Source organism: Channa argus, chromosome 5 (genome assembly GCF_033026475.1).
Source record: "Channa argus isolate prfri chromosome 5, Channa argus male v1.0, whole genome shotgun sequence".
NCBI classification, from domain to species: domain Eukaryota; kingdom Metazoa; phylum Chordata; class Actinopteri; order Anabantiformes; family Channidae; genus Channa; species Channa argus.
In genome coordinates this window covers 16,177,186-16,204,923 of record NC_090201.1, presented here as the reverse complement: position 1 = coordinate 16,204,923, position 27,738 = coordinate 16,177,186, and the positions used below count along the sequence as shown (strand labels likewise).

The 27,738-nt window shown below is 36.8% G+C and overlaps 1 protein-coding gene across 11 annotated transcripts in view; it reads right to left on the bottom strand.

Moving 5' to 3' along the window:
• Positions 1-181: 181 nt before the first annotated feature.
• cfap20dc (CFAP20 domain containing) overlaps positions 182-27,738 on the bottom strand; it is a 35,230-nt gene continuing 7,673 nt past the window's right edge. For 4 of the 11 annotated variants that reach the window (XM_067503684.1, XM_067503683.1, XM_067503688.1 and 1 more), the window contains 9 exons: positions 26,544-26,866; positions 21,771-22,136; positions 19,842-20,084; positions 15,845-15,906; positions 12,111-12,205; positions 9,237-11,276; positions 7,884-7,990; positions 7,679-7,790; positions 3,509-7,557 (listed from right to left, as the gene is read on the bottom strand). In XM_067503684.1, the coding sequence (XP_067359785.1) occupies positions 11,158-11,276; positions 12,111-12,205; positions 15,845-15,906; positions 19,842-20,084; positions 21,771-22,136; positions 26,544-26,866 (1,208 nt within the window). In that variant the 3' untranslated portion in view covers positions 3,509-7,557; positions 7,679-7,790; positions 7,884-7,990; positions 9,237-11,157. Of the gene's footprint in view, positions 3,098-3,508; positions 7,558-7,678; positions 7,791-7,883; positions 7,991-9,236; positions 11,277-12,110; positions 12,206-15,844; positions 15,907-19,841; positions 20,085-21,770; positions 22,137-26,543; positions 26,867-27,738 lie in introns of those variants that run through there. The other 7 variants (XM_067503685.1, XM_067503687.1, XM_067503686.1 and 4 more) reach the window with 7 other exon arrangements.

Here is a 27,738-nt window from a genome sequence, read left to right as displayed (position 1 = left end):
AGGGTCAAACTCTGTGATATGAAATCTTTTTAGCAGATGAATTATTGAGATGTAGACTTACTTGGTTATCACATCAACAAACGAGGCCACCAAAACAATCATTCCAGGTTTAATCGCTCTCAGATATGCCATAAAGTCTTCTGGATCTTTTGGTTAGAGTAATTAAAAGAAAAAGAACAAAATCATCATTTAAAGGCTTCAAAAACTTTGGAACTGAAAACAGGATTAAAAGATTCAAACTTCCTTCCTTCTTTCATATCAAAAAAAGGCTTTTTTTTCTCCACAACTCCATTTTCAAACAAACTATTTTCAACTGACAACAAGCAAGATCCATACGATAGCTGTTCTGGAGCTTCTGATTGTAAATCATCTTCATGCATAGAGGTCCCACAGTGAATCATGTGTCTCCATCTAACCCTGTCCTCTGCATCCCCTTCTCTCACACCAACTAACTTCATGTCCTCTCTCACTACATAAATCTCCTCTTTGGTCTTCCTCTAGACCTGCTGCCTGGCTGCTCCAACCTTAGACTCTTTTTACCAATATATTCACAGTGTTTCCTCTGAACATGTCCAAACAACCTTGATCGGGTCTCTGACCTTATCTCATCTAACATGAGCTGTCCCTCTGATGTCCTCATTCCTGATCCTGTCCATCCTCGTCACTCCCAAAGAGAACCTCAACATCTGAAGCTCTGCTATCTCCAGCTCTGCCACCTGTCTTTTCTTCAGTGCCACTGTCTCTAAGCCGAACAACATCGCTGGTCTCACCACCGTCTTGAAGATCTTTCCTTTCATTCTTGCTGATACTCTTTTGTCACACAACACACCTGACATTTTTCTCCACCCCTTCCAACCTGCTTGCACTCGCCTCTTCACCTCTTTTTCACATTCTTTGTTGCTCTGAACCGTTGAGCCTAAGTACTTAAAGTCCTGCACCTTAAAGTCCTGCACCTTCTTACTGCGGGTAAACTTCATTCCTCAGAGAAGACCTCCACCTCTGTAGATTTTCCTCACAGTTCTGCACATCTCCCTTTTTCTTTAAAATCGGCACCAGTACACTTCTCCTCCAATCCTCGGGCATCCTCTCACTGTCCAAGATCTTATTAAACAAACTAGTTAGAAACTCTACTGCCACCTCTCTTAGACACTTCCATACCTCCACAGCTATGTCATCAGAACCAACTGCCTTTCCACTCTCAACATCTTACTCACTTTAATCTTACTAATCTTTGCTACTTTCTGCTACACATCAGTTACCTGTTCTACTCATCAATCTCTTTCATTTTCCTTGTTTATCAGCTCTTCAGAGTTGTCCTTCCATCTTCCCATCACACTCCTGGTCCTGTCAATACATTTCCATCCTTATCTTTAATCACAGTAATCTGCTGCACATCCTTCCCATCTCTATCTCTGCATCGCCAACCTGTACAAATCCACGTCTTCTTCCTTAGTGTCCAACCTAACATACAAGTCGTCATATGGTATTTGTTTGGCCTTTTCCACCTCTACCTTCACCTTACGCTGAATCTCCCTGTACTCCTGTCTACTCTCTTCAGTCCTCTCAGTGTCCCACTTCTTCTTAGCTAACCTCTTTCTCTGTACACACTCCTGAACTTACTCGTTCCACCACCAAGTCTCCTTGTCCACTTTCCTCTTTCAGGATGACACACCGAGTACCCTCCTACCTGTCTCCCTGATCACATTAGCTGTAGTGGTCCAGTCATCTAGAAGCACCTCCTGATAACCCAGAGCCTGTCTCAGCTCCTGCATGAAAACTACACAACATTCTTTCAACTTCCACCACTTCGTCCTCTGCTCTGTCTTTGTCCTCTTCATCTTCCTCAACACCAGAGTCATTTTACACACGACCATCCTGTGTTGTCTGGCTACACTCTCCCCTACCAATACTTTGAGTCACTGATCTCTTTCAAATTACAACATCGATACAAGATGTAGTCCACCTGAGTGCTTCTACCTCCACTCTTATACGTCACCCTATTTTCCTGCCTCTTCTGGAAGAAAGTGTTCCCCTACAGCCATTTCCATCCTCTTTGCAAAGTCTACCACCATCTGTCCTTCTGCATTCCTGTCCTGAAGACCAAACCTACACAGCACATTCTCATCACCTCAGTTCCTTTCACCTATATGTCCATTGAAATCTGCACCAATCACCACTCTCTCACCTCTGGATCACTTCATAGAACTTTTCTCCAGAATTTCTTTCTCTTTTAACTCACATCCTACCTGTACCATGACCACTAACAACATTGAACATCATGCCTTCAATTTCCAGCTTCAGACTCATCAACCTGTCTGATACTCTTTTCACCTCCAGAACATTCCTCACAAACTCCTCTTTCAGAATAACTCCTACTCCATTTCTCCTCCTATCTGACCCATGGTAAAACAACTTGAACCCTGCTCCTAAGCTTCAAGCCTTGCTACTTTCCACCTGGTCTCCTGGACACACAGTATATCCACCTTCCTTCTCTGCATCAACCAACTCTCTAGCCTTCCCTGTCATAGTCCCAACATTCAAAGTCTCTACTGTCAGTCCTAAAAACTTGAATTTCCTCTTCTCCCTTCTTCCTATGAACACGCCTTCTTCCTCTTCTCTTGGACCAACAGTAGCCCAATTTCCACCGGTAGGTCAACAGTCGTTGTTAACAAGGGCTGCGACTGATCCGGTATGGGAGTGAGATTCGGTGTGAAAGTCATGATGCGCATGTTTAATTTGGCATGTGTTTTACGCCAGATGTCCTTCCTGACACAACTCTCTGCATTCATCCAGATTAGGGACTGGCACAAGAAGACACTGGCATGTGCCCCCTTGTGGTTGCATTAAATGTTATAGCTGACATTTATTATTGAAACGATTAATATTGTTAACAATTAAAAGAGCATGAGATGTGTGCTTTGTGAAATTTCTGTCAGTGTGTTGAAAAAGATTATTGTACTCAACATTTACCACCAAATAATTTTCTAAATCATTAACACATACATTTTACCATAAAATCAGATGTTTAGCCCGACAATATCAAGAGCTCCACTCCTGACTCTGGACAGGCCACACTTTGGTTTGGGTGTAGCTGTAGCTGAAAAGGAATTTACAGTCATGTTATCTGATCCTGTAGGACCACATACGGCTACAGATAGCATTTAAACATTTAAGTCTGAAAAAAAAAAAGGAGCATGTTTGACTTTGAAATTTTTGTTTTATTTGATAATTCTCAAAAATTGAGATGGCATTTTTGAGAAATTATGAAGCTTGGTAATAAAAAGCAAAATACATACAAAATAAAATAATTACAATGAAATACAATAAAAAACAATTAAAAATTGTCGCAACATCAACCATCAGTGTCATCTGTGCATACATCTGTGCAGGCCAGCTACTCATACAGAGTATGAAAGTCCGAACAGATAAATTTGTCTGAACAGATAATTTGTAGAGAAGAAAGAAATTTGTAGTTGTGCAAAAAAACGTTGCAGCCCTTTTTCTAGTGCTAGTGCTAGTGCTAAAACCAGGATGTGCATTTTATATACACACCCACTGTGAACTAGGTTATTGAGTCTCTTTCTTGTACAATGTCAGATTTGGGAAGGTGTCTTCCAGTAACAGATACTGTCTGTGGTGAACAATGAGGTTTGATGAGCATCTAAAGTCTGCAGAAGAAACAAATCAAAAATGCAAAAAAGTCACAAGACTAAAATTACATAATTCAGAGTTCACTTTTTTAACAAAACACTGGTAAAATCTGTGAAAAATGTAGATTTATAGAGTTAGAGTTAATAGCTAACTAATTAAAAATAATAACAATGACATCTACGTACCAATGTAGTCTACACTGTTTTGCTTGAAGCATGAAGGATTTGTTCATAGGCATCACTCCTTGCACAGGAATTAGTCTACTGATGTTTAAATAATGAGAGATAATAATGGCAATCCCTTGCAGCAGAGGTCAAGCCACTGTTTCTGGATTAGCAGATCCCTTAACAGTCGCTCACACAGTCACTCACTTGCCTGGAGAGCTCAATGCAAAAACAATATTTCCATTAACTGATATTATGGCTGATACAACGGGGATACAACAAAAAGACCAAGCTGTAAGTAGGTCAGAATCTATGTTTTACGATTTAGCCATCAAGAAACAGGTGAATAGCTGATTAGGGTTTAAAGCTTCTACAACATACAAAACAAGTACAAAAACGTGAGTTTTAATGAAAAACAACACAAAGTGTCTTACTAACAAACGCTCTTATTTTGAAAGGAATTTTCACAGGTAGAGGTTTGCTGGTGGTGATGGTGATAATGTTTAACACACCAGTCTGAAAGAGTCAAACTATGTTGAGATCTGGTAACTGAATTAAAGCACTGGCATCATGCAGTAACCATCCATGTCTTACACACAACACAGGTTTGGTATCTTTCAGCACATTTATTCATAGTTTTGCTTTGGTCATTTTTTAAATAAACTGTGTTGTCCACAATCAACCATACAGATGTTTAAGCAAACGATGAGTTTTCTCTCTCATGTTTGGTTAATTATCAGCCGGCAGCCTGAATTTTTAACGTTTGTTAAAAATACAGGGATCAGCGCTTTTTGAATGAAGAAATGTGTCCTGAATTATTGCTAATTTATTTAAGAATATGCACCGTGTAATCATAAAGCTAAGATATTAAAATTATATTTTTAAAAATAAAAGACAGTTTCAATCTTATGAATGAGTATATTAAATTAATCAAACCCATTGCCACTAATAAACATGATGGTCTTTGGGGCCCCTGCTGGTCTCCTGCTCTGGGACTACTGCCTCCTTTGCCTGCTTACTAATTCATATTTGGGCTTAATAAACAAAATGACTTAAAACATAAGCGAATTTATGCACAAAGTTATTAGATGTTGCTTAGATACCATTATCTATATTTTTCTTTACACATCTAAAAGGCTTTTATCAAAAAATAAAATAAAAAAATGTGAATTAAATGACACACCAAAGGTAAAATGGGTGAAGGAATTTTGCTGAAGGTAAATTGATGGGAATTTGAATATTTAGCCATCTTCAGTTTAGTGGCCATTGACCTGCCTGTTAAAACATCTTCAGTTTATGAGGCAAACCTAAAGAAATGCAGTCTAATATAAAAGACCTGCAAAACAAACATGAAGATTATAATGTTGTTTTTGTTGACACTATTTAAAGAGGTGTGGGTTCAACTCAACGTGGGGGTGGCTGTGGTCATCTATTAATCGTGTGGTTGGTGCTTTGATCCTTGGTTCCTCCTGACCATATATTATCCTTCGCAAGACACTAACCCCTAAGCTGCCCCGTGCAGCATGCCTGACCCAGCAGAGTGAGTTTGTGTGTGTATTGAAAGCAGTGACCTCTCCCAGTTAGTGTGGACCATGTATAACTGTACCGTCATTTAGTGAGTTCTGCTTCTTGATCTGCTCTGCACGCAGAGGTGTTTCAGGATGGTGATGTACGTTATACATTGGTAAGTGATTAATGACTATTATTTTCTGTTTAAATGCAACACAAGGTCATTAAATTTAAAAAGGTTTTATCAAGTGACAGCAGATGTTTACAGCATCTTAACTAGACTCTGTCTTTAGTTTCTTTCCATGTTGTAATAATAAAGACAACCAGCAGAGGGTCGTTGTGCACTGTTGGAGACCGCTTAGATCATGCTTACAGATGTTCAAAGGAGTGAATACTATTTATGCCCATTTACTTTGGCCAGGACAACAACACAAACCTTTTTATAGGCAACATTGGTCTACTATATATCTGTCCATAAAAAGTGAGAATTCAAAAGGATTCATTTAATCAATAATTTCTACCTAATAGAGGAGAGGATTTGTTTAAATAAGAGAAAGAGTAAGTGCACAAAGTCATGAGAGGAACAGAACAAGGACATCAGTCAGTCCATAAGATGAATATATTTAACAACATACACACTTTTGTCAAATGTACACCATCCATAAAATGATAACACAGTATCCATCAAAATCATTGACACAACACTAGTAAATGTAGAGCAAAGTGTTTCATTAAATGTTAGAAATACGTGCAATAAAAAAAAGGGTGATAAGAACTACCTGGTTTCACTGCTTAATTTGTTGATCAATAATTAAAAGCAAAACCATAGTGAAATGATTTCTGTTGAATAATTGATCAGTTGGAGCTTTCTCTAGCATCCTGTGACTCCCTAGCAGGAATAGTTGTCAAAAACATCATGCAACAATACTCTGCCTAAAAGTCCATTAAACAGCCAGTGTAACTCTGAACTCTACTGCAAATTTGCTTTGAGCAGGTTAACATGCCCATGGGAAGGGAAATATATTTCAAAGGGAACTGGTAAAATGGTACATAGCTTCACTCTTTTTGTCTATTTTTAGCTGCAAGTCAATTACGTTGTCTGAAATATCTTAAATGTCAAATCTCCATGTGATGCTTTATAGCAACCACTTATTTCATAACTGCTGGATAACGGTTATATATTCACTATTCTGTGATCCAGACTAATACTGAAAGAATGTAGAGGCTCACATCCTTTATAATGCTACCAATCAATGGGCTTTATTACAACGCCAATTAAATAATGCCACAAATAATGTTTTGTTACACTTTGAGGTAATTTAGGCACAATATTTTCCTGTTTGTTCTAGTCATAGTACTTTTGCATAACTACAGTTATTACCTAGCAACTACTTTGTTTTCCACAGTCTTTCATTTGCACTAACTGTCCTATAATGACAGACTGTTTTCACCCATTTCTAAACTAGATTGTCATCATTAACTATACACTTTAATACATTATCACAAATATCTGAACTGTTACATGTTAATTCTCGGTGAGATCAGTAGCAGACTAGCCTCCTTTTCAAATCTTATAAAAATGAGTGGAAATACTGCACAAATTGTTGCACCATTATTCTGCTTATTCTACCTACAGTAGTACTATTGATGCTTTATGATAAAATAACATCTTATGTGCATTACTGTCCTTTTCTGACATACCAAATTTATTTGTTTTTTGATAGTACATTTTGACATGAGAAAAATATAAAATAAGTATTTTTACTCAAGAACATACGGAGGAATTTAATTAAATAGTTAATAATAAAGATTTTGGTTGATTTAAAGCATTGTATATCATGTGTTATGTACATTTGAAGATAGATTAAAAAAAAAAAAAAAAAACTTACTCACATAGTTTAAAGCCTCTTTAAAAGGGCTCTGTGGTATTGCACTTCCACCAAGTTAAGGCATACATTGAAAAACACAATCATTCATGTGGCAGAGGGTGGGATATTTTGACTTTTACTCACAATTTCATAATCTATGTTCCAAAATGCCCTTCTTTATCACAGATAGAGGAGTTATTTTCCCAGCTACCACAGTTACACACGTAGCTTTCACAGTTTAAGACCTTATTGATGATTAATCCAAACTGAAAATGATCAGTAACTGCAGCTTTAAATCACACAATTCATCCACAATTAGCCTCTTGTAACACAATATCACACTCAGCAAATTATTCCAGAAGATCCTGTCACAAGAATAAAGGAAGTTAAAAACGGCTGTGATGAGGAAGGTTACAGCTGTGTTGACTGGTACTGTGCGACAGATGACAGTGAAAGCTACAATCAGAAAAGCCATGATGCACTGACCTCGTCCGACTCCTCTCCCACTGTGCCTGGCCCCCTGTCACCATCCTCCTCTGTCACCACTGAACCCTGATCTTCCATCCGCCTCAGCACTGAGTATCTGTATGTCGCCTCACTGAAATGAAGTGAGAGGTAAGGATGGTGTGTTTTTACTGCAACCAGAATTTTAAAAAAATCTCAATAAGGCTCATTAACTAAGTTCTCTTACTTGACTGGGAAGCAGTATTTTCGAATGATCAATACAGCAGCAGCTATTGCTGCCACTGCGACGAAAATCACAGATGCAATAATCCCGGGGTGAACCCTTATCCCGGCCTAAAAAGACAAATGAATCCAATAAGAGCTAACAGTGGGGTAGTTAAAAAGCCCATAAACCTAACAGCTCTGTTCATGATGTGTGGCTCAGATAAAAAGGAAATACGGGCAGGAGATATGACAGCTGAACAGCGATGTGTTATGGATCAGAACGGTGTACAGCCCAAAAGCTCAGAAGTGGGGGTGTGAATCCCTGGCCAAGCAGGAGACACTTTGATAATTAGTGATCACTCACATTAGAATTTTGATCACCCAACTATATTTAAAAGTTTAGAGATGATGTTAGGAGCAGAGTGTGGGAACATTAGTCTATGTAGTGATAATTACAATTCGCACTGAGTGTAAAATAACAATCCAACAGGAACAATTAATCACACAGGTGAGGAGGTGTCAGATAAGAAAAACAATGAAACAATAATGAGCTAAGACAGACAGAGATGCAGGATTTATTGCCACACTGATAACATATTCAAATGTTTTTGCCTTTGATTAATAAGTTTGCACATTACTTGAAAACAAATATACAATCCTGACCACAATGCTATAGTAAAAACTGACCAGGTTTAAGCGCACATTCACATAAAATCTGAAACATTTATTTTTGGCCATTTTATCCTCTTATCCTGTGTCATCCTTTAGGTCAAAGGTGTAATAAGTAGCATTTAATGTCACTTATAAAGACAAATTCATCAAATATATGTGTGGAGATATGCACATGAACTCAAAGCCAGACACTTTTTATCATTATTATCCACCTGGAATTGAATTTGTATTGCTCGCAGTTTGTAGCACTGCGATGCTGAAAAAAGCGTTTGTTAATTTTGACACACTGTATAAAGTAATTCACAAAATAGATGATGCAGCTTGGCAACGTCGAGTTTAGATGCTTTGAAAAGATACGGTAACGTTACTATAAGACTTTATCTTTCTAAAGTAAATCTACATATATAAAAAAGTGGTTAGTTAGAGCTAATCATTCCTCCATATGACAGCAGCCGGCAGACCCAGTGCTAATCCTTCCCAGTATAAGGAACTCATTTTCAACATGTCGGTAACTTCATCACGGCAAGTTCAGACAGCTACAGGGTCAAGGTAACACAAACCATTAACCTACATACTGTGAGCCTATTTGGATTGAAAGACAAGCAGCTCTATTGCTTTAATGATGAGCGCTGTTAAGGATTATATCTGCCAATCAATGCTAGTTCATCTCCAGTAATGACTTCTGGCTGCTTGCAGCATTTACCTGTTGTGCTGACATCCTTGTGAACTTCAGAGCCTGGTTAACTTACTGCCATGCTGCAGCAAAAGGGCTCAGATCATGCTGTTTAATTCGAAGTAAGTCAAAATTACAGGTAGGACGTTTTTTCGTCCACTATGACCGCGCTGAGCCAAATGTCATACTTGTTTATTTCCTGTTTGAATTCATCTGATACGTTGCCACGCCCACTCGTCATGTGGTATTAGTTCGTGTCACGTGGTCTCCCAACGCGAAGTTCAGAAACTTTAGGTGCACTCCATTTGGCCGTGCCTGTGTGCCCGTTCTTACGTAGGGAGTGCATTTGGCTCACAAGGCGGCTGATAAGTTGATATTCATTGGCCGAAAAAAGAACTGTTGATAACTTCAGAATAGTTGTGGTGGAGGTCGTTGAGGAGCACGTCTTTACATTACACAACATGAGTACAATAAATATTATTTTCATTATATATTCCCAAAGATCACTGCTCTACCAATTTATCAAATGTGACGAAATAATGGCATTTTGTTCCGTCCAGATTCTTCATAATGGTCAAGAAAGCTTAAAGCTCTAATCGATATTTTTTTAAAATATCATTATGACCAACTGTAGAATTTAATGGAATCTAGTACACTGGCCCTGCATTTTGCAAGTTTAGAGTCTCTTACCCTGTTCAAACCTGTCAGAAAGGTGATAATTCTACTCTCTGTTTATTATTGAGGTCATAGTGGGTGATGGAGTTGCACTGGACTGCATTATGAGAAGATGTCGTTCTAATGTTTTGGCTACCTCATCATTTTAAGTTCTTGTTTTTAAAGGCATGGCTATGTAACAGACAGGTTTATTTATTGCTTGAGCTATTTGTTGGACAGAACATACACAATTGGGTTTGTTTCAATTATGAACACCTTTCTGGAAACATATGATTGTGCACATCATCACCTTTTTAGGCTTTCACAAGACTGCTCTCTGACCAGTGATAACGTCTGGGCCAATTGAATGGTCACTGATGCAGATGAGATACAGTTTGATTGAAATGACTGGGGATGAGGGTAAATGAATGCGCTTTTTCCTTCTTTTGTTTCATTTTCCTTTCGTTGTGGACAGATCTCAGGCTGAAAATAATAGATCAACCTCATATCACCTGCTCATCAGGTGTGATCAGTATTTTGGCAAAACCAATGAGAAGCCCTGCCAGACCTATGAGCTCTGTGCTTGGCAATGTTGCTGGTTATATTTACACACCATAGAAAAAAAAAATCATAGTTACAGGTTTATCTATGAACACAATATTACAACATGGGACACATGTAATAGAGAAATATTCGGTTGGTCATTTCAATCATCTTTTTTGTTTCTTGTATTAAATGTAGACACGCAGCTCTGGCTAATTAAATTCAGAAATACAGACCAAATTAGAAACTCTGTCATTAAAGTTTTAATTAAATTAAAATTATGTATACATAGCATATTTTCAATGAATTTGTATTACACAAACTATGATGAAGAAAGGCCAAAAAGAACTACGTTGTAATACTAGTGTAGAACAAAATGTAAATGTCAGACATCTTAATAAAAAAAAGCTGTGGAACATTTTTTCAGAAGGCTTACATATTAATTTGATAGCCAAGAGTTATGAAAAGACTCATTTTACGATCAGATGTGCCACTGAATAGGCAGCAACTCCACTTCTCGTAAAAAGCTTGTATCTGATTTATTGAGTCCCACTCATGTACACATTAACATGACAGGAATTACAGTGACACAAAGTTCCAGTTAATGTCTCAAAAACAAAGGCAGCAAAATAAAAAGATTATATGTGAATGGGGTACTCATCATTGATAAATAAGCTAGGCCTCAAAAGTCCTGATGCCATTCATCCAGAGTCAATAACTTGTGATTTATTAATTTGAATTCTCAAGCTTTGAGTCAAACTAGTTCATAGTACTTTCCTGTCTTTGGATCGAAATAGCAGTTCAGGCAAGGATCATAGAGTAGATTCAAATATTCTTCCTCATTCTCCTCTTCTTTCACAGTCTCATCCTCTCCTGTAAATAAAATAAAAAAAAACTTCTATCTGCAACATTCACAAGCAATTATTCAAAGGATATTCAAATAATCAGGATTTGCATAGATTAAAAACATGAATCCAAAACTTGTATTATATTTTCTATGTTTAACAGCATAATCATATCACACATGAAAAAGGCCTATACTCTCTCAGCTGTTACTGGAATAAAATGAGAGGTGGAGATAGTGAGATGACCTTCAGACTCAGGTGTATTTAAAAGTTTTCTGTCACTACCATTTTTTCTTTTATCAATCACAAGCAAAGACACCAAGACCCTGTGCCACATTATGAAGCTGTAAAGAGATTCCCCCTAATCCCCACTACTTTAAAGCATGTGAATTTAGATGTTAAATTGACAGGATGTTAATGCTAAAAAGGTTATAGAATGCTTGGGGAGGAATGTTTCAACTTATCAGACGTCAGGCGACGATAATAAAAACTAATTATAAGACACATTGTGTAAGAGGTTTGAAAATGATGTTGTAAACTGCAAAGGTTTCATCAATTAACCTTGCCGATGTGTCGAGGGGTACGGACCTGTAATGAGCCAGTCTCTTTTGACCTATGGAGCTATGCTATGAGGACAGAGAGCTACACTCTTCTGGGTTTTTACACTTAATTAGATACGGATTCACTTGGTCTCCCATCATGCTGTGAACAGTCTTTGGGGAAAGCTTAATGTTTCCATTAGTTGTACACATTTGTATTGTTAAAGTTAACTCATTAAATTGTTTACTACCTTACTAACGTTAAACGAGATAAGGGGCTGTCTAGGGGGAACAGGACTAAAGTCCAGGTTACTGTACTGTACCTCTGACTAGATTTTCCTCATTGTTCCATGTGCTGTCTGACCTTCTATGCTGGCTAGGAGGCATAATAGGAGGACTGAGGACATCCATCCATTCCCTAGGGAAAAGACCATAAAGGAGCACAGTCATGACAACACATGTCATTTTATTCACCATCTTACTCTTGTATCCTGCATCAAATTGGCTCTGTATGACATTTTAACAATGAAGTCCCTTCATCGTGTGCTTTCAGAAGCCCATCAAAGCTTCCATTGTCCTTGAGCCTCCTCTCCTGCACACTTAGCCCCTTAGCCTCACAGTTTCACCTGAAGGATCATTTTTTAAATTCTGACTCAAGCTGTGACTTCCAAGTGTCCACATTCTGGTCCAGAGTAGGGGCCTAACCTTGCCCTTGTCTGGGGGACTTAATTCTCTCTAAATGAGTTTACCCTCCTGTAGGACTTGCACATAGGTTTTACGTGTACATTAATAATTTCTACGATATAAATTATACTGCTCCCTTTTTACGGTGTAACTGACTCTAACCAGAGGAAAAAATGCTGAAGACAAATTATTAATTAGAAGTACTGCAAGATTCATTTCTTAAACAGAATCATTTCTAGACTATATATTATGTGGACAATGATCCATTTACATTTGTGCCTCTGGACAAAACATCTCATAAGAGCACTTCAAAGCATATTTAATGAGGAACTCTAATCTCCTGTATAATATTCAGCTGAGAGTAGGTAATTTAAAGGTTCTTCTCTCCATGTTCTATGTTACAATCAAGAACTGCAATGATTGATAATGTCACCATGTGCAGTACCTACATGCACTGTAAACTCTTGCCAAAAGAGCGGTGCACGTTTCCAGTATCTTTTCTGATTAACTTGAATGTTGGAGACATAATAAAAAATGCTGGTTTTACTGGGCACTAATTAATCTTCTTCCCGAATTCTACAGTAAATACAGTAGGTGCAATATTAGTGATGCAGTATCTGGAACTGCATAAAAATACATAGATTTAACAGGATTGTAGCACATCAATTGTACAGCAAGCTTAAAACTATAGCTGTTTTACAAATACATACTGTACACGTTTAAGCACTACTATGCATTGCAAATAAAAAAGTAAGGCAAAACAGACTTGCAAGTTAGTTGATCTCTTAAATACAGATTTTTCTTTGCTTGTAATTATGGAAATGAAGACATTTCTAACCTTATGCCTTTAAAGTGATCTAGAACATTCTCGCTATTGAGGCTCTAATTTCTCTTTCGAACAAGGCATTTACCCCATGCTAACACCCCTCTGACTGTGTGATAGTCAGTAACATAGAACAAAAGTTAATGGAAGCAATTTTCAAGGACAAGGGCCTCGGCTAGAGAATTGCAAATTGAACTTCACATTGTTAAGTGGGACTCGCTGAGAGTGATAAAACTCAAAGATTTTAAACTAATTATAACCCAGATATGGAAGGGATTAGATAAAGGAAATAAATTAGTCAGATTTAATTTGGACTGTTCTGCTCTGCAGTTAAGTGTTTAAAAATTAAATTTTCCAAATATCTTGCAGTGAAACAGTATCGTGGCAACTTCACAATAGTCTTTATTGTAAAACAACTCAAGGTCTCTCTGACAGCCCGATTCATGGTTTCACATTTGGTATGCCGGCCAAAGGCAGACTCAAGTATCACATGCAAAGAATCATGTTAAAAATGCTGGAAAAAGCTTGGCAACATTAAGCACAGCAACAGCAGTGTTTTAGCTGTCAAGAAAACTGTAGTTCTCAAGCGCTAGGAAGCCTTGCAGAGGTGTCAGGATGCTCAAAAAGCACCATGATAGAATTTGCTGTAAGGGTGTCTCGGAATGCAACGCCTAAAAGAAAAGAAAGAAAACAACGACAAATCCTGTGCAGCTGCTCTTCAATATGTAAATCGAGGCTTGCTTCGAAGACTAATTTCAGAAGTACAGCTGCGGTTGCTGTAGAGTAGTGTGAGACAAGCCGGTGAGTGTGTTTGAGGTGTCTGTCAATAGCAATATTCATTTCAGTAGACATTCAATTAAACAGCACAACCCCACTGAATATTTAAAAGACAAGTTAGCATTGAAATATGACCAATGCAAGTAAAAATATGTTTCTAATTGCCTCCAGATTAATCAGATGTACTAAGATTAACGATTAAAACAAACAAAATATTTAAATGCACAAGAGTCTACGTATGTTAATACAAGGGTACCTTGCCTTTCATCAATAAATCAGAAGTGTTAGAGAGGAGGTGGTTGCATAATTTGAGTAGTGGAACTGTGATGCAATCCCCTTGTCCTTTTTTGTAACATGCCGCATGGTTGTGTACACCCGCAAATAGACAGCTATGTATTTTCAGGCTCTGGGTCTTTGCGGGGTCTCAAGCACCTTCAAAGGACAAGTGGATATTTCTGTTCAATGCTGTGTTCGTGTTTTGATATTGATACACCTTTAGACACTTTATACTGTATTACAGTCCCAATTTTACTCTGATAATGTATTGTTAATCATAAACAGCATTTCAGTGGAAAGTTTCTTCTGCCTTGTCCTCTAAATCCGTCAGCAGGAGCCTTTAATGTGAGCCATTCGCTTTCAAGCACGTTATAAAAAATGATCTGATTTTAATTTTAGTGAAGGTTACACTGTAAATAGTATTATACCTTGTCTATAAAGTCTATTCACCTTCCTTCAAAAAAAGAAATTCCACTTGCACTTCTACATAACAATCTCTTATAGTCACTGCATTTTGAAAAATATTTTAAGATGAAGTGTTTTAAGTTGCGTGTTCTTGTTTTTCACACTTTCATTTGACTTTCTCAGCTTTTACTTCATTTGGCAGTTGCCTAGACTTTCCATTGCATTCTTCCAAGCATTTAATACAGCATGCCTGAAGTGGATTCTCCTCCTCCAGGAACATACACCTAGTATTCATCAATGTGTTTTTGTTTTGAGGTTAGAACTTTAACTTTACTCTGATTCTAACCCACAGGCAGGTAAAACAAGGTAGCACATGTCTTGTGGCTATTTTGTATTATGAATACTGAGGCGCCTACTGTGCAGAAATTGGCCTTTGCCTCATCAATGATGGATTTCTCCCTGTACACCTGCTGAAATTCAGTGCTACATGCTAAGTTAACTAAGTTTCGCCTTTAGATTTTTTTTAAAAACCTGAACAAAAGCCTTGATATATAACATTAATTATCCATAACATTGCCTTTGAAAAAACTTCAGTAGGAATAACTCTAATAAATATCTAATAAAAAAATATATTATATATAGTATATAGTAATTAGCGCTTGCAAAAACGACAACAGCAGTTGAGGGAGACCAAAAATACAGTACTTGGCACATTCTCAGTTTGTTTGTACTCATCTGTGTGAGGGATAAGCCCAAGTCTGCAAAGTCTGACAGTTGACATTTAGCCTTAATTCTGCAGTCACTGGTTGCCATCTGATGAATTTTCGGGTGTGTTTTATGTACAGCAAATGCTGCTAATTAAAAATACAGGTTACACAAGGACATTTTTTTCAGGCAACAAACTTGGTGTCAGTATTGCTTATATTTGAAATTACAAACACAATACATCATAATGTACCAAACATAAACATGAAATGTAGTTTTATTCCTACTCTTAGACCATGGCTACTATGTTCTACTTGTAGTTTAAAATTCACTGTAAGTTGTGTTTACTGAATCCTAGTAAACGTACTCTGACATGTGCTTGCTTACCTGGGGTTTGAATGTAGGAGTGGGTTCATTTCATTCTGATAGTGGTGACCCTGATTAGCAGGCTGGAACATCAACATTTAGAATACTGTGTTAGAATCTCACCAAATATTCATAATTCCAAGTAATTATGAAATGTTTAAAAATGTCATAGCATGAATTAGTTATCACACCAATTTTCAATTGTTTCGTATCATTCTAGTTTGCAAAGGACATGCATTGAAGTCGTATTAATTTTACCTCTGCCTTCCCTATAATACAAATTTCACTCCAGATGACATTTTCTCAAGATTACATGATTAGGGGGACTTAATTGTTATTATTAGCCCATGTGTGACTAATTAATTATTAGTTTTTTTCAAAACAAATGTTAATGATAATTCAGACATTTTTTTTTTTAATTCTGATGATATCTTGTTGCTCTTCCTACTGTACATAAGTTGAGCCTTGGTTGACCTGCTCTTCACCCCCCAGAACCACAGCGTGCGATTAACAACGTACACATCAATATCTTTCTGGCAAACAACAAGATAGGAGCACAAAAAGAAGAGAAAAGTAAGATTCAACAAAACAGAAAATCTGGGTGAAAAAGAAAGGTGAACAAACCACAATCAATAGATTGCAAAACATTGTATAAATTGCAAGCCATTGTAATTTTTGCAAAGGGAACAAAGGATTTGAGCCGTGTAATATTTGTAACTGAAGGCTTTTAAAGACTATCAGCTCCATTCTTCATGTGATCTTTGGGTATAAGAGACTTTTAACTGAGGTAGAATTAGAGGTAAAAGATAAGAAAGGTTTCCTGTTTAACATACCGTAATATTCAGCTGCAAATAACACAAGTGCATTACCCTCTCCATCTTGTCAACGCTAAAGACCATATTATAGCCTCAGGAGACTATTTAAGCCTAGTGCCTGTTTAAAGGCTATTACACTGGATGACATTGATGAAGAAGCATGCTGAAGCTCTACTCCTTGCATTGCTTAAGTAAATTTTAGCTATCTGTGTGCTCCAGTGTCTTCTTTATGTAATCCGTTTCTAAAAATAATACCTAAAATTGCACCCTGGTGAATTTTGCAGGTAATACGTACTGATGATGATGAGTTACCTTTGGGGTGACGGAGAAAATTCTTTCGGAGAGGTAGGAGCAGAGCCATTTCAGTAAGTAGGCTGTAATATTAAACCCAATGCCTCACATGGTCATTTGAACTTGCATGAACCACAATTTCAAAGAACTAAAAGAATTAGAGGCACAGCTGCTGCTAACAGGAGTACATTAGTAACATCAGTACCGGCAGGCTGTAGCTGTGTTTTATCTGCGATACAGCTTCTCAGAAAATGCAGGATATGTCTTGGCTAGGAGGTCACAACTCAGTGGGTATGGCTAAGCCGTGGTCCTCAACTCTGCATGTTGGGTCAAATAACGATACAACAGAAAACCTAAAAGAGACTATTTTTAGTCTTCTTTCTGGCCTCTATGAAGAAGACAAAACCTCAAAACACGTGGTTAAAAAGTGCCCTTCATAGCATTTCTGGATTGTGCTCACCTGTTTGGCAAAGATGTTCAGCCAAAAGTTCCTGGGGCCAGGCGATGTTTTTTTTAACATCCTTGCTACTGCCTTATTTATCAAGGCTTCTGGGTGACAGCTGGTAGATCAGCTCAACTCTAGTTTCTGCTTTTCTTACTTTTGGTTATGTCTATGTAATTCATATCGTTCCCCCCAATGGTGAAACTGCTCTGGCAGAATTACAGCCCCAGCAGTATTACATAGAATCTCATAAACTTCGCTGCACTCATTCTGAACATTATGCTCTTACCTAAAACACCTATTATTAATATTTTATCATTAACAATCATCTGATTTTAAGAATGCCTTAGCTTTAAACACCTACTTTTAACTGCAACAGTATATATATTAATAGAAGTAAGTTTCTTTCCAAAAGGGAACTTTTGGCATATGTATATGCAATGCTACATTATGTGACTTTTTTCAAAAATGTTTGTGGTAGAGATGTGTTCTATAATTTATCTTAATGTGAAGAGGTGGTGTCAAAGCCTCCTTTGAGAAAACCTCACTGAACGGTGCTAGTAGCAGTGCAGAGATATTCCCTTCTAGGTTATTGAGCGAGGCTCACTCTTCCAGCCAGTAAGAGAAGGTCAGAGCCCTATGCATCACATGAGGATGAAAAAGGGCACCTTGCACATATATGAGACACCATGTCCTTTGACACATCATCATTATTCGATGCCTTGGGTAGATTGATTTTAAATCTCATCCTACAGCTAGCTTTTTGATTTCCCCACAATGTCAGTGTCCAAAATATTGACATTACTATCCTGGGTATGTCTGGTTTAAACTTTTCTAAAATCAAAAGTGGTGTGTTTATTTTTGTATAGTGCTGTGTTACTCGGCAAGTACCTAATTCATCAGAACATTGACTATGTTGGTCCTAATGTACAGTATGTGCTAGGTGAAATCTTCACATCAATGCTATTAGTATTACTGCTCCCTTTGAGAACCTATGGTCAACATAACTTACAAAATAAATATGTATTTTCTACTGTGGGAGCTTCAAACACAAATTAAACGGATATTTGCTGTATTTGCTGGATGTCACCATTTATCAAATGGACAGGTAAATAAAATAATTATCATTTTAATCATTGTTTGTAAAATGCAGAAGTAAATGCATTTATTAAAATATTATTATTAAAAGTTTTAGGATTGATATGAATTCTCAGCACATCTTATGAATATGAATATAAATGTTATATGCAAAATTGCTATTTTTTTCATCCCATTCCTACAACTATTTATTAGCTTACATTTTTCGTATCCAACATCTACTTTGTTACTCCCATTAAGTCAGGAAACCATGAGGGGGTGAGAAACTTCATGTCCTTGTATCACTCAGTGCCATATGTACTGTAAATGTAATCAGACATTGTGGTCCCATAGAGAGAATATGTATCATATCTACAGTAGGACCAAGTAACAATGTGTCTGAAATCTACTTTCACACAATGATATGACCGAGAAACTGAAACACAGCACACAATGGGCTCAGGGTAATGCTACACATGGGCTAGTGGAATTCTAGCTGCATTAACATGGATGACAACCATGGACATTGTTCGCATCATAACATCTAGGGACAAGAAATTTGTACAAGTACACTAGAAAATAACTATTCTGTTGCTGGGTCCCATAACAACCATTTATTATGATTGCTGTATTGGCAAGCATTTCCATAATATGCTGTTGGTGGTGCTGTTGCCATATGTATATAGAAGTGTAAAGCACTGCAGCTAATTCAAAAGACATTAGTTTAGGGTCTGATCAAGTTAAATGGAAATCTCATCTTGTTGTTGTGTAAACACTTACATTTTGAATGGTGACCCCATTAAAAAGATAATCTATGCGGTAACACTGCTAACCATTGTCTTCTATTTGAATATCACTTTAACAACACATGGTTGCATGTACAGAAATTTTACCAGATCTATATCACAAGCTTCTGTAATGATTGTATTTACTGGGGATCCTACAGTGGACCCACCAGTGTTCTTTCGTCATATGTTCGATGTGCTTATGTTAATAGACCTTAGAACTAAATGACCTTCAATAGCCAAGAGCAAACCATACTATTTTTGAATTATAAAAAGTCTTCTGGGTATAATGTCAAAAGACTTAAATTATTTTAGTCACTGGGGAAATTGTGGATATCATGATGGTGTACTTTTAAATGCTGTAAGAGGCCAATGAATGTGTTTCAATCTCCATAATCTTTTATAATGGAGAAAATACACCAGAGAAAATGGTACATTAGCACATCATTGTGTCTTAAGTTGGGAGCTTGAAATGGAAATTAGCAAGGGTAAGGATCAGCTAGGGTCACAAAAATTATTCCAGATGGAAAACAGAAGAGGGACACCTGAAAAATAATGGTAATTCATACAACGAAAGATCAAGAGGAGCAGAGTATGATGGTACAGACCATGGAGATGTGAGTCCAAGTAGAGGTGTCGTCACTGCTCATGCTGATGCTGACATTACACTGGTGGATCTGAGATGCACTTAGGCCTGAGGCCCTACACTCATCTTCTTCCTGCTCTCTTTTTAGGCTTGCCAGCATTTGGAGCTCCTCATCATCATCCCCATGCATCTGTAGACTGCCAAGCAGGTCCACCTCGTAATGACTGGAATCAACAGCCTTCAGCGTCTCATCATCGTCTTCTTCCTTTAAAAATGATCATCCACACATCAAACATGACTGATTTATTTATATCTTGTAACCACACACATGCACACAGACTTAATCCACAAAGTTGATACTATGTTTTGTGCAGTAAAATAAGTAGTGTAAACCTTAAAAACAACAGACAGCTGTCCCAAACAGAGCTCAAGGCAGTGCTGAACATGAGCTGTTGTTTTGAACCTGAGGGAGTGTCTTTTGACAGTGGATCTATTGATTTAGGAACATACTATGCTAACTTGATTTATCTGAAAGCAAGAAAGCCTACTGTTGCCCTGGTGTTGAATCAATGGCAGTCAATAAACTAGGACTGCGGGGAACTAAACAAACGCCTTGTCATATTTGCCTGACAACCTTTCAGTCAAAGCCTTCACTGCATGTTGCCTGCCGGAGTTGGCACAAATCAGCAGTCAGGAGCTGCACTGATGAAGGATGCTGGGATATATCTCAGCAGTGAGTTGTGTAAATGCAGAAAGCAACAGCCAAGTGACAGATCTCCCTTCAGGCCTTGTGATTGCTGCAGTTGACTATCCTCTGATCCTGGATTTTTTTTTAACTGGGGCAGGGGCCTACCTCAATTTGTGACACATCACAGTCTGATCGTTCTCAGCAAGGTCGTTCTCAGTAAACCTTTTCAATAGTCCCTCTTCTCTAATCAGCACAGATTAGACATTGTAATGGGCAAACAGAAACCACAAGTTAGAACACCATCAGAGCTTTAAATAAGCCACGTACTAACCACAGGGCCTCAAAAACCCACTCTGCACATTCCAGCTAATATTCTATCTTTTGAAAATAAAACTGTTAATTAAAAAAAGTATCCAATGCCCATTTACTTACGATTTTGGAATACAATAAAAATCACATATCACAATAACGTTTAAACAGGGTTTAATCAAAGTAATGTTTATTTTACCATGCTGCCTTAATCAATTTTGGGGGAAGAAAACAATTATGCCATTTACATTTTTTTATATTTTCTTATGGTCTTCACCAAATCCTGACAAACATATTTGGAGCTTTAGATTTGGAGGCTGTTAAATGCTCAGAATTTTTTTCAGCCTCTTGATAACTTTGTCCGTTTGATGTCGGAAAAATTACAGTACAGCAGGCATATATTAGCTGTTTAGGTGGAGATGGTTGTCTATGGCAATTGTTGAAAATGACTCAGACTCAGGGACTTTAAAATAAAACACACACCTAGTTTCATTTTATACTTGTAATTCAAGTAATAAAAAATTCTATACCTCTCTAGTTATAGTACTGTACTATATTGTATACTGTTACACAAAGACTCTCATCTCACACAGTTTAATAATTTGAGTAAATGTTCTAAGTCTTGTTTTTCCCTGCAGTGCTGATGTAATACTAATATTAAAAAGTAAAAAATAAGTCAAACTTGTTTTCTGGATCAGTGAGACATCTGTCTGATAAATAATGAGCATGTTACTAGCGTTGACAAATAATCAACAATGTCTTTTGTGTCAATATAACATAGCATCAAACATGGCAATATCACTGTGAATGCAATTAGGGGTGATGGCCAATCAACAGGTATTCTGTTAATTATGATGTGCAATTTCAAAATACTGTAAAAGGGATTTATATGCTTGTCTCTGTGTCACAAATACTTTGTAGAGTAATTTCAATGAGTCTTATTATAAGCAGTACCTTGTTCTGTGGGAAGTTATCCATTTTGACTTCTTGTAGCAGTCTCCTAGAGAGTGACACACTGTCCTTCACTTTCAGAACCTGGGTTACAATCTCTGTACCATGAAGGCCACACTGTCTGCTGGGTGTTGCAGCGGGCGAGAGGCAGCGCGTGGGGCCCATCCTCGCTGGTTCACCTCTCTCATGTGATGCAGACAGCATATTGATAGTAGCTGCGCTGAGCTCGTTTCGTGATGTTTGGTGCATGTTATGGGACTCAACGTGGTCGTCATGTTGCGTATTCAAAGTTAGACCAGGACTTCTGGGAGTAGCAGTACTGGAGTCAGTGCCAGTTCTTTGATGCTGGAACGTTGTATAGGTCTTGTCCTGAAAGAAATACAAGGACTAGGTAGACAAACATTGCTCCAAAAGAATAAATACTAAAACAGAATGACTGGTTGTGACCTAAGATGAGTGCATGTTATGTTTCTAATGCTTCCAGTGTTCATGGAAGAACTTAATGCATTCTGCCCTTTAGGTTGAAGCATTATAATGAGATGGCAAACAGTCATTGGGGTTGACTAGGTGCTTGTTGCTCAATTTTACATTAACCATCACATTTAAAAAGACTAATTATTTTCACTTTTAGTCACAAAATATCTCACTTACGACCATAGTTCTTTTAAGATAAATTCTGTGGGGTTCTAAGGATGGTCATTCAATTTACAGTATGTGTGTATTTACACTGAATGACAGAAAAGACATATGAATTTTCTGGAGTTTCTTTTTTATATTTTCTGTGGGTGTTATAATCCTTTCTCTCACTGTGAAACTGGGTCACGGTGACTTTTTTTTAATATTTAAACATTTTGATATAGAGGCTTGTATTCATTTAAGGGATTGTAGTGAGAGAGTGTAGATGTAAACAGCCAGCAAGAAACTGGCTAAGCTGTGTATTTGGCCATTGGAGCATAAAGTGGCCTGCATAAATATGTCTGGACAGAACATAGGTGATTATACTAAAGACATTAATTGTAAGTTCTCATGGATTTTCTGATACTTTTTTCTTTTACTGTGAAACAGGATTGCACTTAAAATGCATTGTGGCTTAAATCAAAGCTGACTACATTTACATTTACATTTAGTCACTTAGCAGACACTTTTATCCAAAGCGACTTACAAGTGACAGTTGCTGTCGTCCACCAAGAAAGGCTACAGAGTACTGTATGTACAGATACAGAAGTTTCATATTCTAACATAGTCTTGTAGTCTAGTATTTATTCTTGTTTCTAAAAAATTCAAACAGTTATTTTAAAACTGAAGTTAAGAACACCAGTTTCCACTTTTTGATTATATATTTTAGCTTAGACATACATACAGTATACCAAATGTATGTTTTGAAAGTGACAATCCCTGCTCTCCCCCAAAAAGAACTTTAACATTTTAAATAAAAGAAACTTTAATAAACTCCATCTTTCAGCTTTTACTAATGTTTTTACCAAATCTCCATGAAAAAGCCTAATCAAACTTGTGCAATCAACACACCCAGGATGCAAGCATATTTATTACATTTAAAATATAATCAGTGCTTTTCTTGAATCTAAAAGCTTGAAGCTTCCCTTAGTACTGTGACACACTATTTCTTGCTGTGTAATTTATTCCGTTGCTTTTTGATTTTTTGGGATTTAAGATTTTCATAAGCCCTTAAGGTTTTTTATCTCACCTGCTCCATACGTTATTTGTAAGTGAATAAACAATGGCCTACATTTATTATTGAAAGGCCTCATATGGATCTGGCTGTGAGCATATGGGTTTGCAGCGTCTTTTAGTGTGTGTGTGTGTGTGTGTGTGTGTGTGTGAGGCATGTTATTTGACAACTATCTGGGTATGAGTAGGATAAATACACTAAATTTGCACTAAAATGTACTAATTTTAGAGATTATTGTTGGATTAAAAAATGGTTTCCTTTTAAGTACGGTAAACTTTGGCAAACTTTGGTCCATTATATATTTCAAATACACAATCAAAGTCCGTTGCTTTGTTTTGCGTTAATATTTCTCTATGTTTAAGAACAAATGTTGGCTCAAAAGAATTGCATGACCCTGATGCAATACCTTGAAAGATGATATTGCTCCAAGTTGAGAAATAAGCAACATGCTATAAATGAATGAAAATCTAAATCAGACCAACTTGTGTCAGATGGCAATAACCACTGTGTCGTAACCAGGGTGACAGAGCTTTGGTCAAAATTTGGTCATACATATCAATTTAAAGAAACCTGATAGTCATAGTCTTAGAATACAGTATGTTTGTTATAAAAAACACAGTAGAGGGTTTATTAAACCGAGTAAGACAAACTATCTGATATTTAAATAGTAACTTATCTAATGTTTTTCTTTTACTCCGTGAAAGCTTAGTATAAATGGTAGTTAAGTAAAAAAGAGAAGCCCTATATGCGTTTTATTGTTAATTTATTTTCACTAGCGACAAAACACCTACACTCCCAGCCCGATGCTCTGCTGTCACAATTAACAAATCATATCAAAATTGGACAGTAAAAAACAAACCAGATCTCTGAACCCCACTATATGCAACACAATATGCAACATGTGTGTTTGAGGAAATACCTGATGACAAACACACACACAGCTAGTGCTATATGTTTTGTTCTAGAAATGTCATATTACTTTAAATGTGTTTCTTTTATTGCTAATAAAACAAGGTTGCTTTAAAACTTTGGCCAAGAAGATCCTTCATTAGAAAGTTCGCTTAACGAAGACAGTAGTCAGCAGCAGTAAATAAACCAAAATGGATACTTGAAAGACACTGTGCTCTAAAAAAATACATCATTCAACCAAATTGTAAACAATGATTTAAATGCATTCTCTCTATCTATTAGTCCATTTATGTCACACTGTATAGTGACAATAGGCAGTTTGCAGGTTTATGCTCAGCAACACATACAAAAACATCCTGCTGGATTATAAAAGTTCTTATTATCTATTACATGATCTTTTAGATACTTTAGCAAATAGAGACTGTGTCATTATAGTAAAACAGTGTTTTGTTTTTTTTTTCATATTTTAAACAAGTGCTGCCCTCTCATTTCCCCTCTGAAGAATAGTCATTTTCACAATGACCACCTCATAGAAAAGTTGTAGGAGAGATGCCAAAATACATAAAAATGCTCATCTTTCTGCTGGTAGTGCCAGAACACAGTGCACTACACTGGATCAAATTTGATGAAATTGCATGTTTCTTTTATCACACTCTAACTCTAACCCTAGTTCACATGGAGTGATGGCAGCTGATTTTCATGTGTTAATTTGAAAAAGCGCTCCTTTAATTGCCTCCTCAGACACACATTAAGCATTTTTTCTTTGTGAATTTTTGTAAATTATTTTAATGCAACTAAACACCTGAAACCAGTGTTTGAAAAGGCCATATGGACATTTCATTGCATATAGAGAAATATACTTTCTTTTCTTTCCGTAGCATCTCTCACACTATACAAACACACTATTACGTGTTCATTTTATTTTGCAAAGTAGACTTTGCTGATAATAATCTTATAAAAAGCTATTATTGTCATTAAAACACTGTAAGTGGCAGGCAAGGAAATTGAAAAGTTTGTGCAGTTTAAACAGAGGTGAATGTAGATATCAAACCTTTCTCCAAAGCAGCAAGAAATGCAGAATCATAAAAATGTCAACTTTGGACAGAGCTTTGTAGAAAACAAAAAATATACCTGCAAAAGGTCACCATTAAAACACTTTTTTAAACTTTTAGTTTTATATATTGAGGTTACCCTGGTTCTACACATGCACGTCTACACATGAACACAATATCAGTGAGAAACGGTGAGTTGTAGGAGAAGCCCCGAGTTACTGATACCAGTAACCTATACTGATAGATGTTAATGTTGCATGGGTATTTGACTTCATTATAGATAATGTGGGAATATGATATATGTTTGGCTTATGTTTGCTACCTTAAATACTCATAATAAAATACTCATAATCAAATGTGAAACATACTACATGTACATCCAAGATACATTGAGAGTAGTTAATAATTTTTTAGGTTTATTGCGTCAAGGTGGATTTTGGTTGTAACATGATGCAAACAACACACATCTTGTATGCAAAAAACTTTATGAAGCTTAAACTGCTGCACAAAATTAAAGTTCTTGAGTCTAAATGACAGACTTATTATATCATTTTAAATATTTAATATTAGTTAGCATTTCTTTGACGACCATCATTATGCTAACAGTTTGACCAATTATTTCCCCGTTCAACATAAAGAAAACTACTATTCTTAATTATGTTTTAAAAACATTCATAAATAATGTGATGATAAATAACCTCACTGACCTTTGAAGTTCAAATAAGCTGCATAAAATAAAATTTGAAACCTAGCATTGCAAAATACAAAGTATACAGTGCACAGTGAGATTGATACTTTATTAAATTACAATTTAAATTTCAAATTTAATCAGATAAAACTGAAGCAAAATTAACTGCAGGGATTTTATGATGCACTAAAGCTTGGCTGATGAAATTATATGGCAAAAATCAGAATATATCCTCAAAATAGAGTATATTCTGGCTGCCATATCAAGTTTTTTTTAATCAGCAGTTTATCAAAACTGGTAGTGTATGTGATGCAATGCATCTAATATACTTATTCAAGGTACATGGTTACTAGTTTAAGAGGAGCAAAGGATGCACTTAAAATAAGTGTGCAGTTAAATGACAGTGCACTTGGGTATTTACCCAAGAGAAGACTTACCTCATCACTTTCACTGCCAATAAAGTCATCTTCAGGCTGGGCCTCATGCCGCCTCCTGCTCCTGCTCTGAACCTGGTCATCTACCATCTCCAACTTCTCCTGGTCACCGTGGTCTTGCCCTCGTTTGGGTGAGTGTGGATGGGATGAGAAAGTGAACACCTCCTCTTGCAGAGTGAGCTGGGGCTCAGGCCCCTCATTACACTCCCAGCTACTCCAGACTCGCAGGTCAGAAGACAAACCTTGCTGAATTGAGCAAGAGAGAGACTCTGCTGGTGTGGGTGCAGCTCTGGAAGTTTCCCTTAGAGGACTGAAGCTACACATATCTGTAATAAAAGATCACAGAACAAAAGAAAGCCAAAATGGTTTTAACCAATCCATTAAAATATTTTAATGTGGAATAGAGCACAATCGAGTTTTTAAATTAATATCAAAAAAGTATTAAAGACTTTTGGGTTTACGCTTTAACTGTACAAATAATGTAATACATGAATACATTCTTTAAAATACCCACAAAGGACTCTGCCCCAAAAAAATAAAAATAAATAGTTTGATCATAGTAGACAATAAAGGTTCTTTTAATGTTTGATTCATGTTGCTCAAAGGTAATCTGTTAAGAGGCACATGCAAATACATAGCAATACGCAATTGTAATTTATTCTGCTTCTTGCCAAAAGTGTTTTGTAGGTCTGTTAACAGCCCTGTTACACTAATAATAATGCTTAATAATAACATAACAATAAACACAACACCATTCTAGTATATAACACCTATTTACTGCTAAATTGTCACACATTAAAAGACAGCTCTGTCCACATGTGGTTAGAAATGGTTTCTATGTTTGTTAAAACATCTTGAAGCAGAATTACAGTATGTGATACAACGTTTCTGAATATATTAATCCAAAAGAGTTAAAATATTTTTCAACCCTAAAATGAAATTTGCATCTATTCATATGTGCATGCAAGAAACACTTCAACTCCATGATAGGTCTGAGATCAAAGAAAGAGGCACCTCTATCTGAATGAGTGAGCACATTTGAACCTCTCGACAGCATAATCACTTTCTCTAATTGCCCACTGTGTGGCAAACCCTGGGCCCAGGAGATGTCCCTCTGACTTTTATTTAATGTGCCACATTACCATTAATGAACTAACTACTTTCTGTCTGTGGGCAGGGATGCAGCACAGGAGCTTAA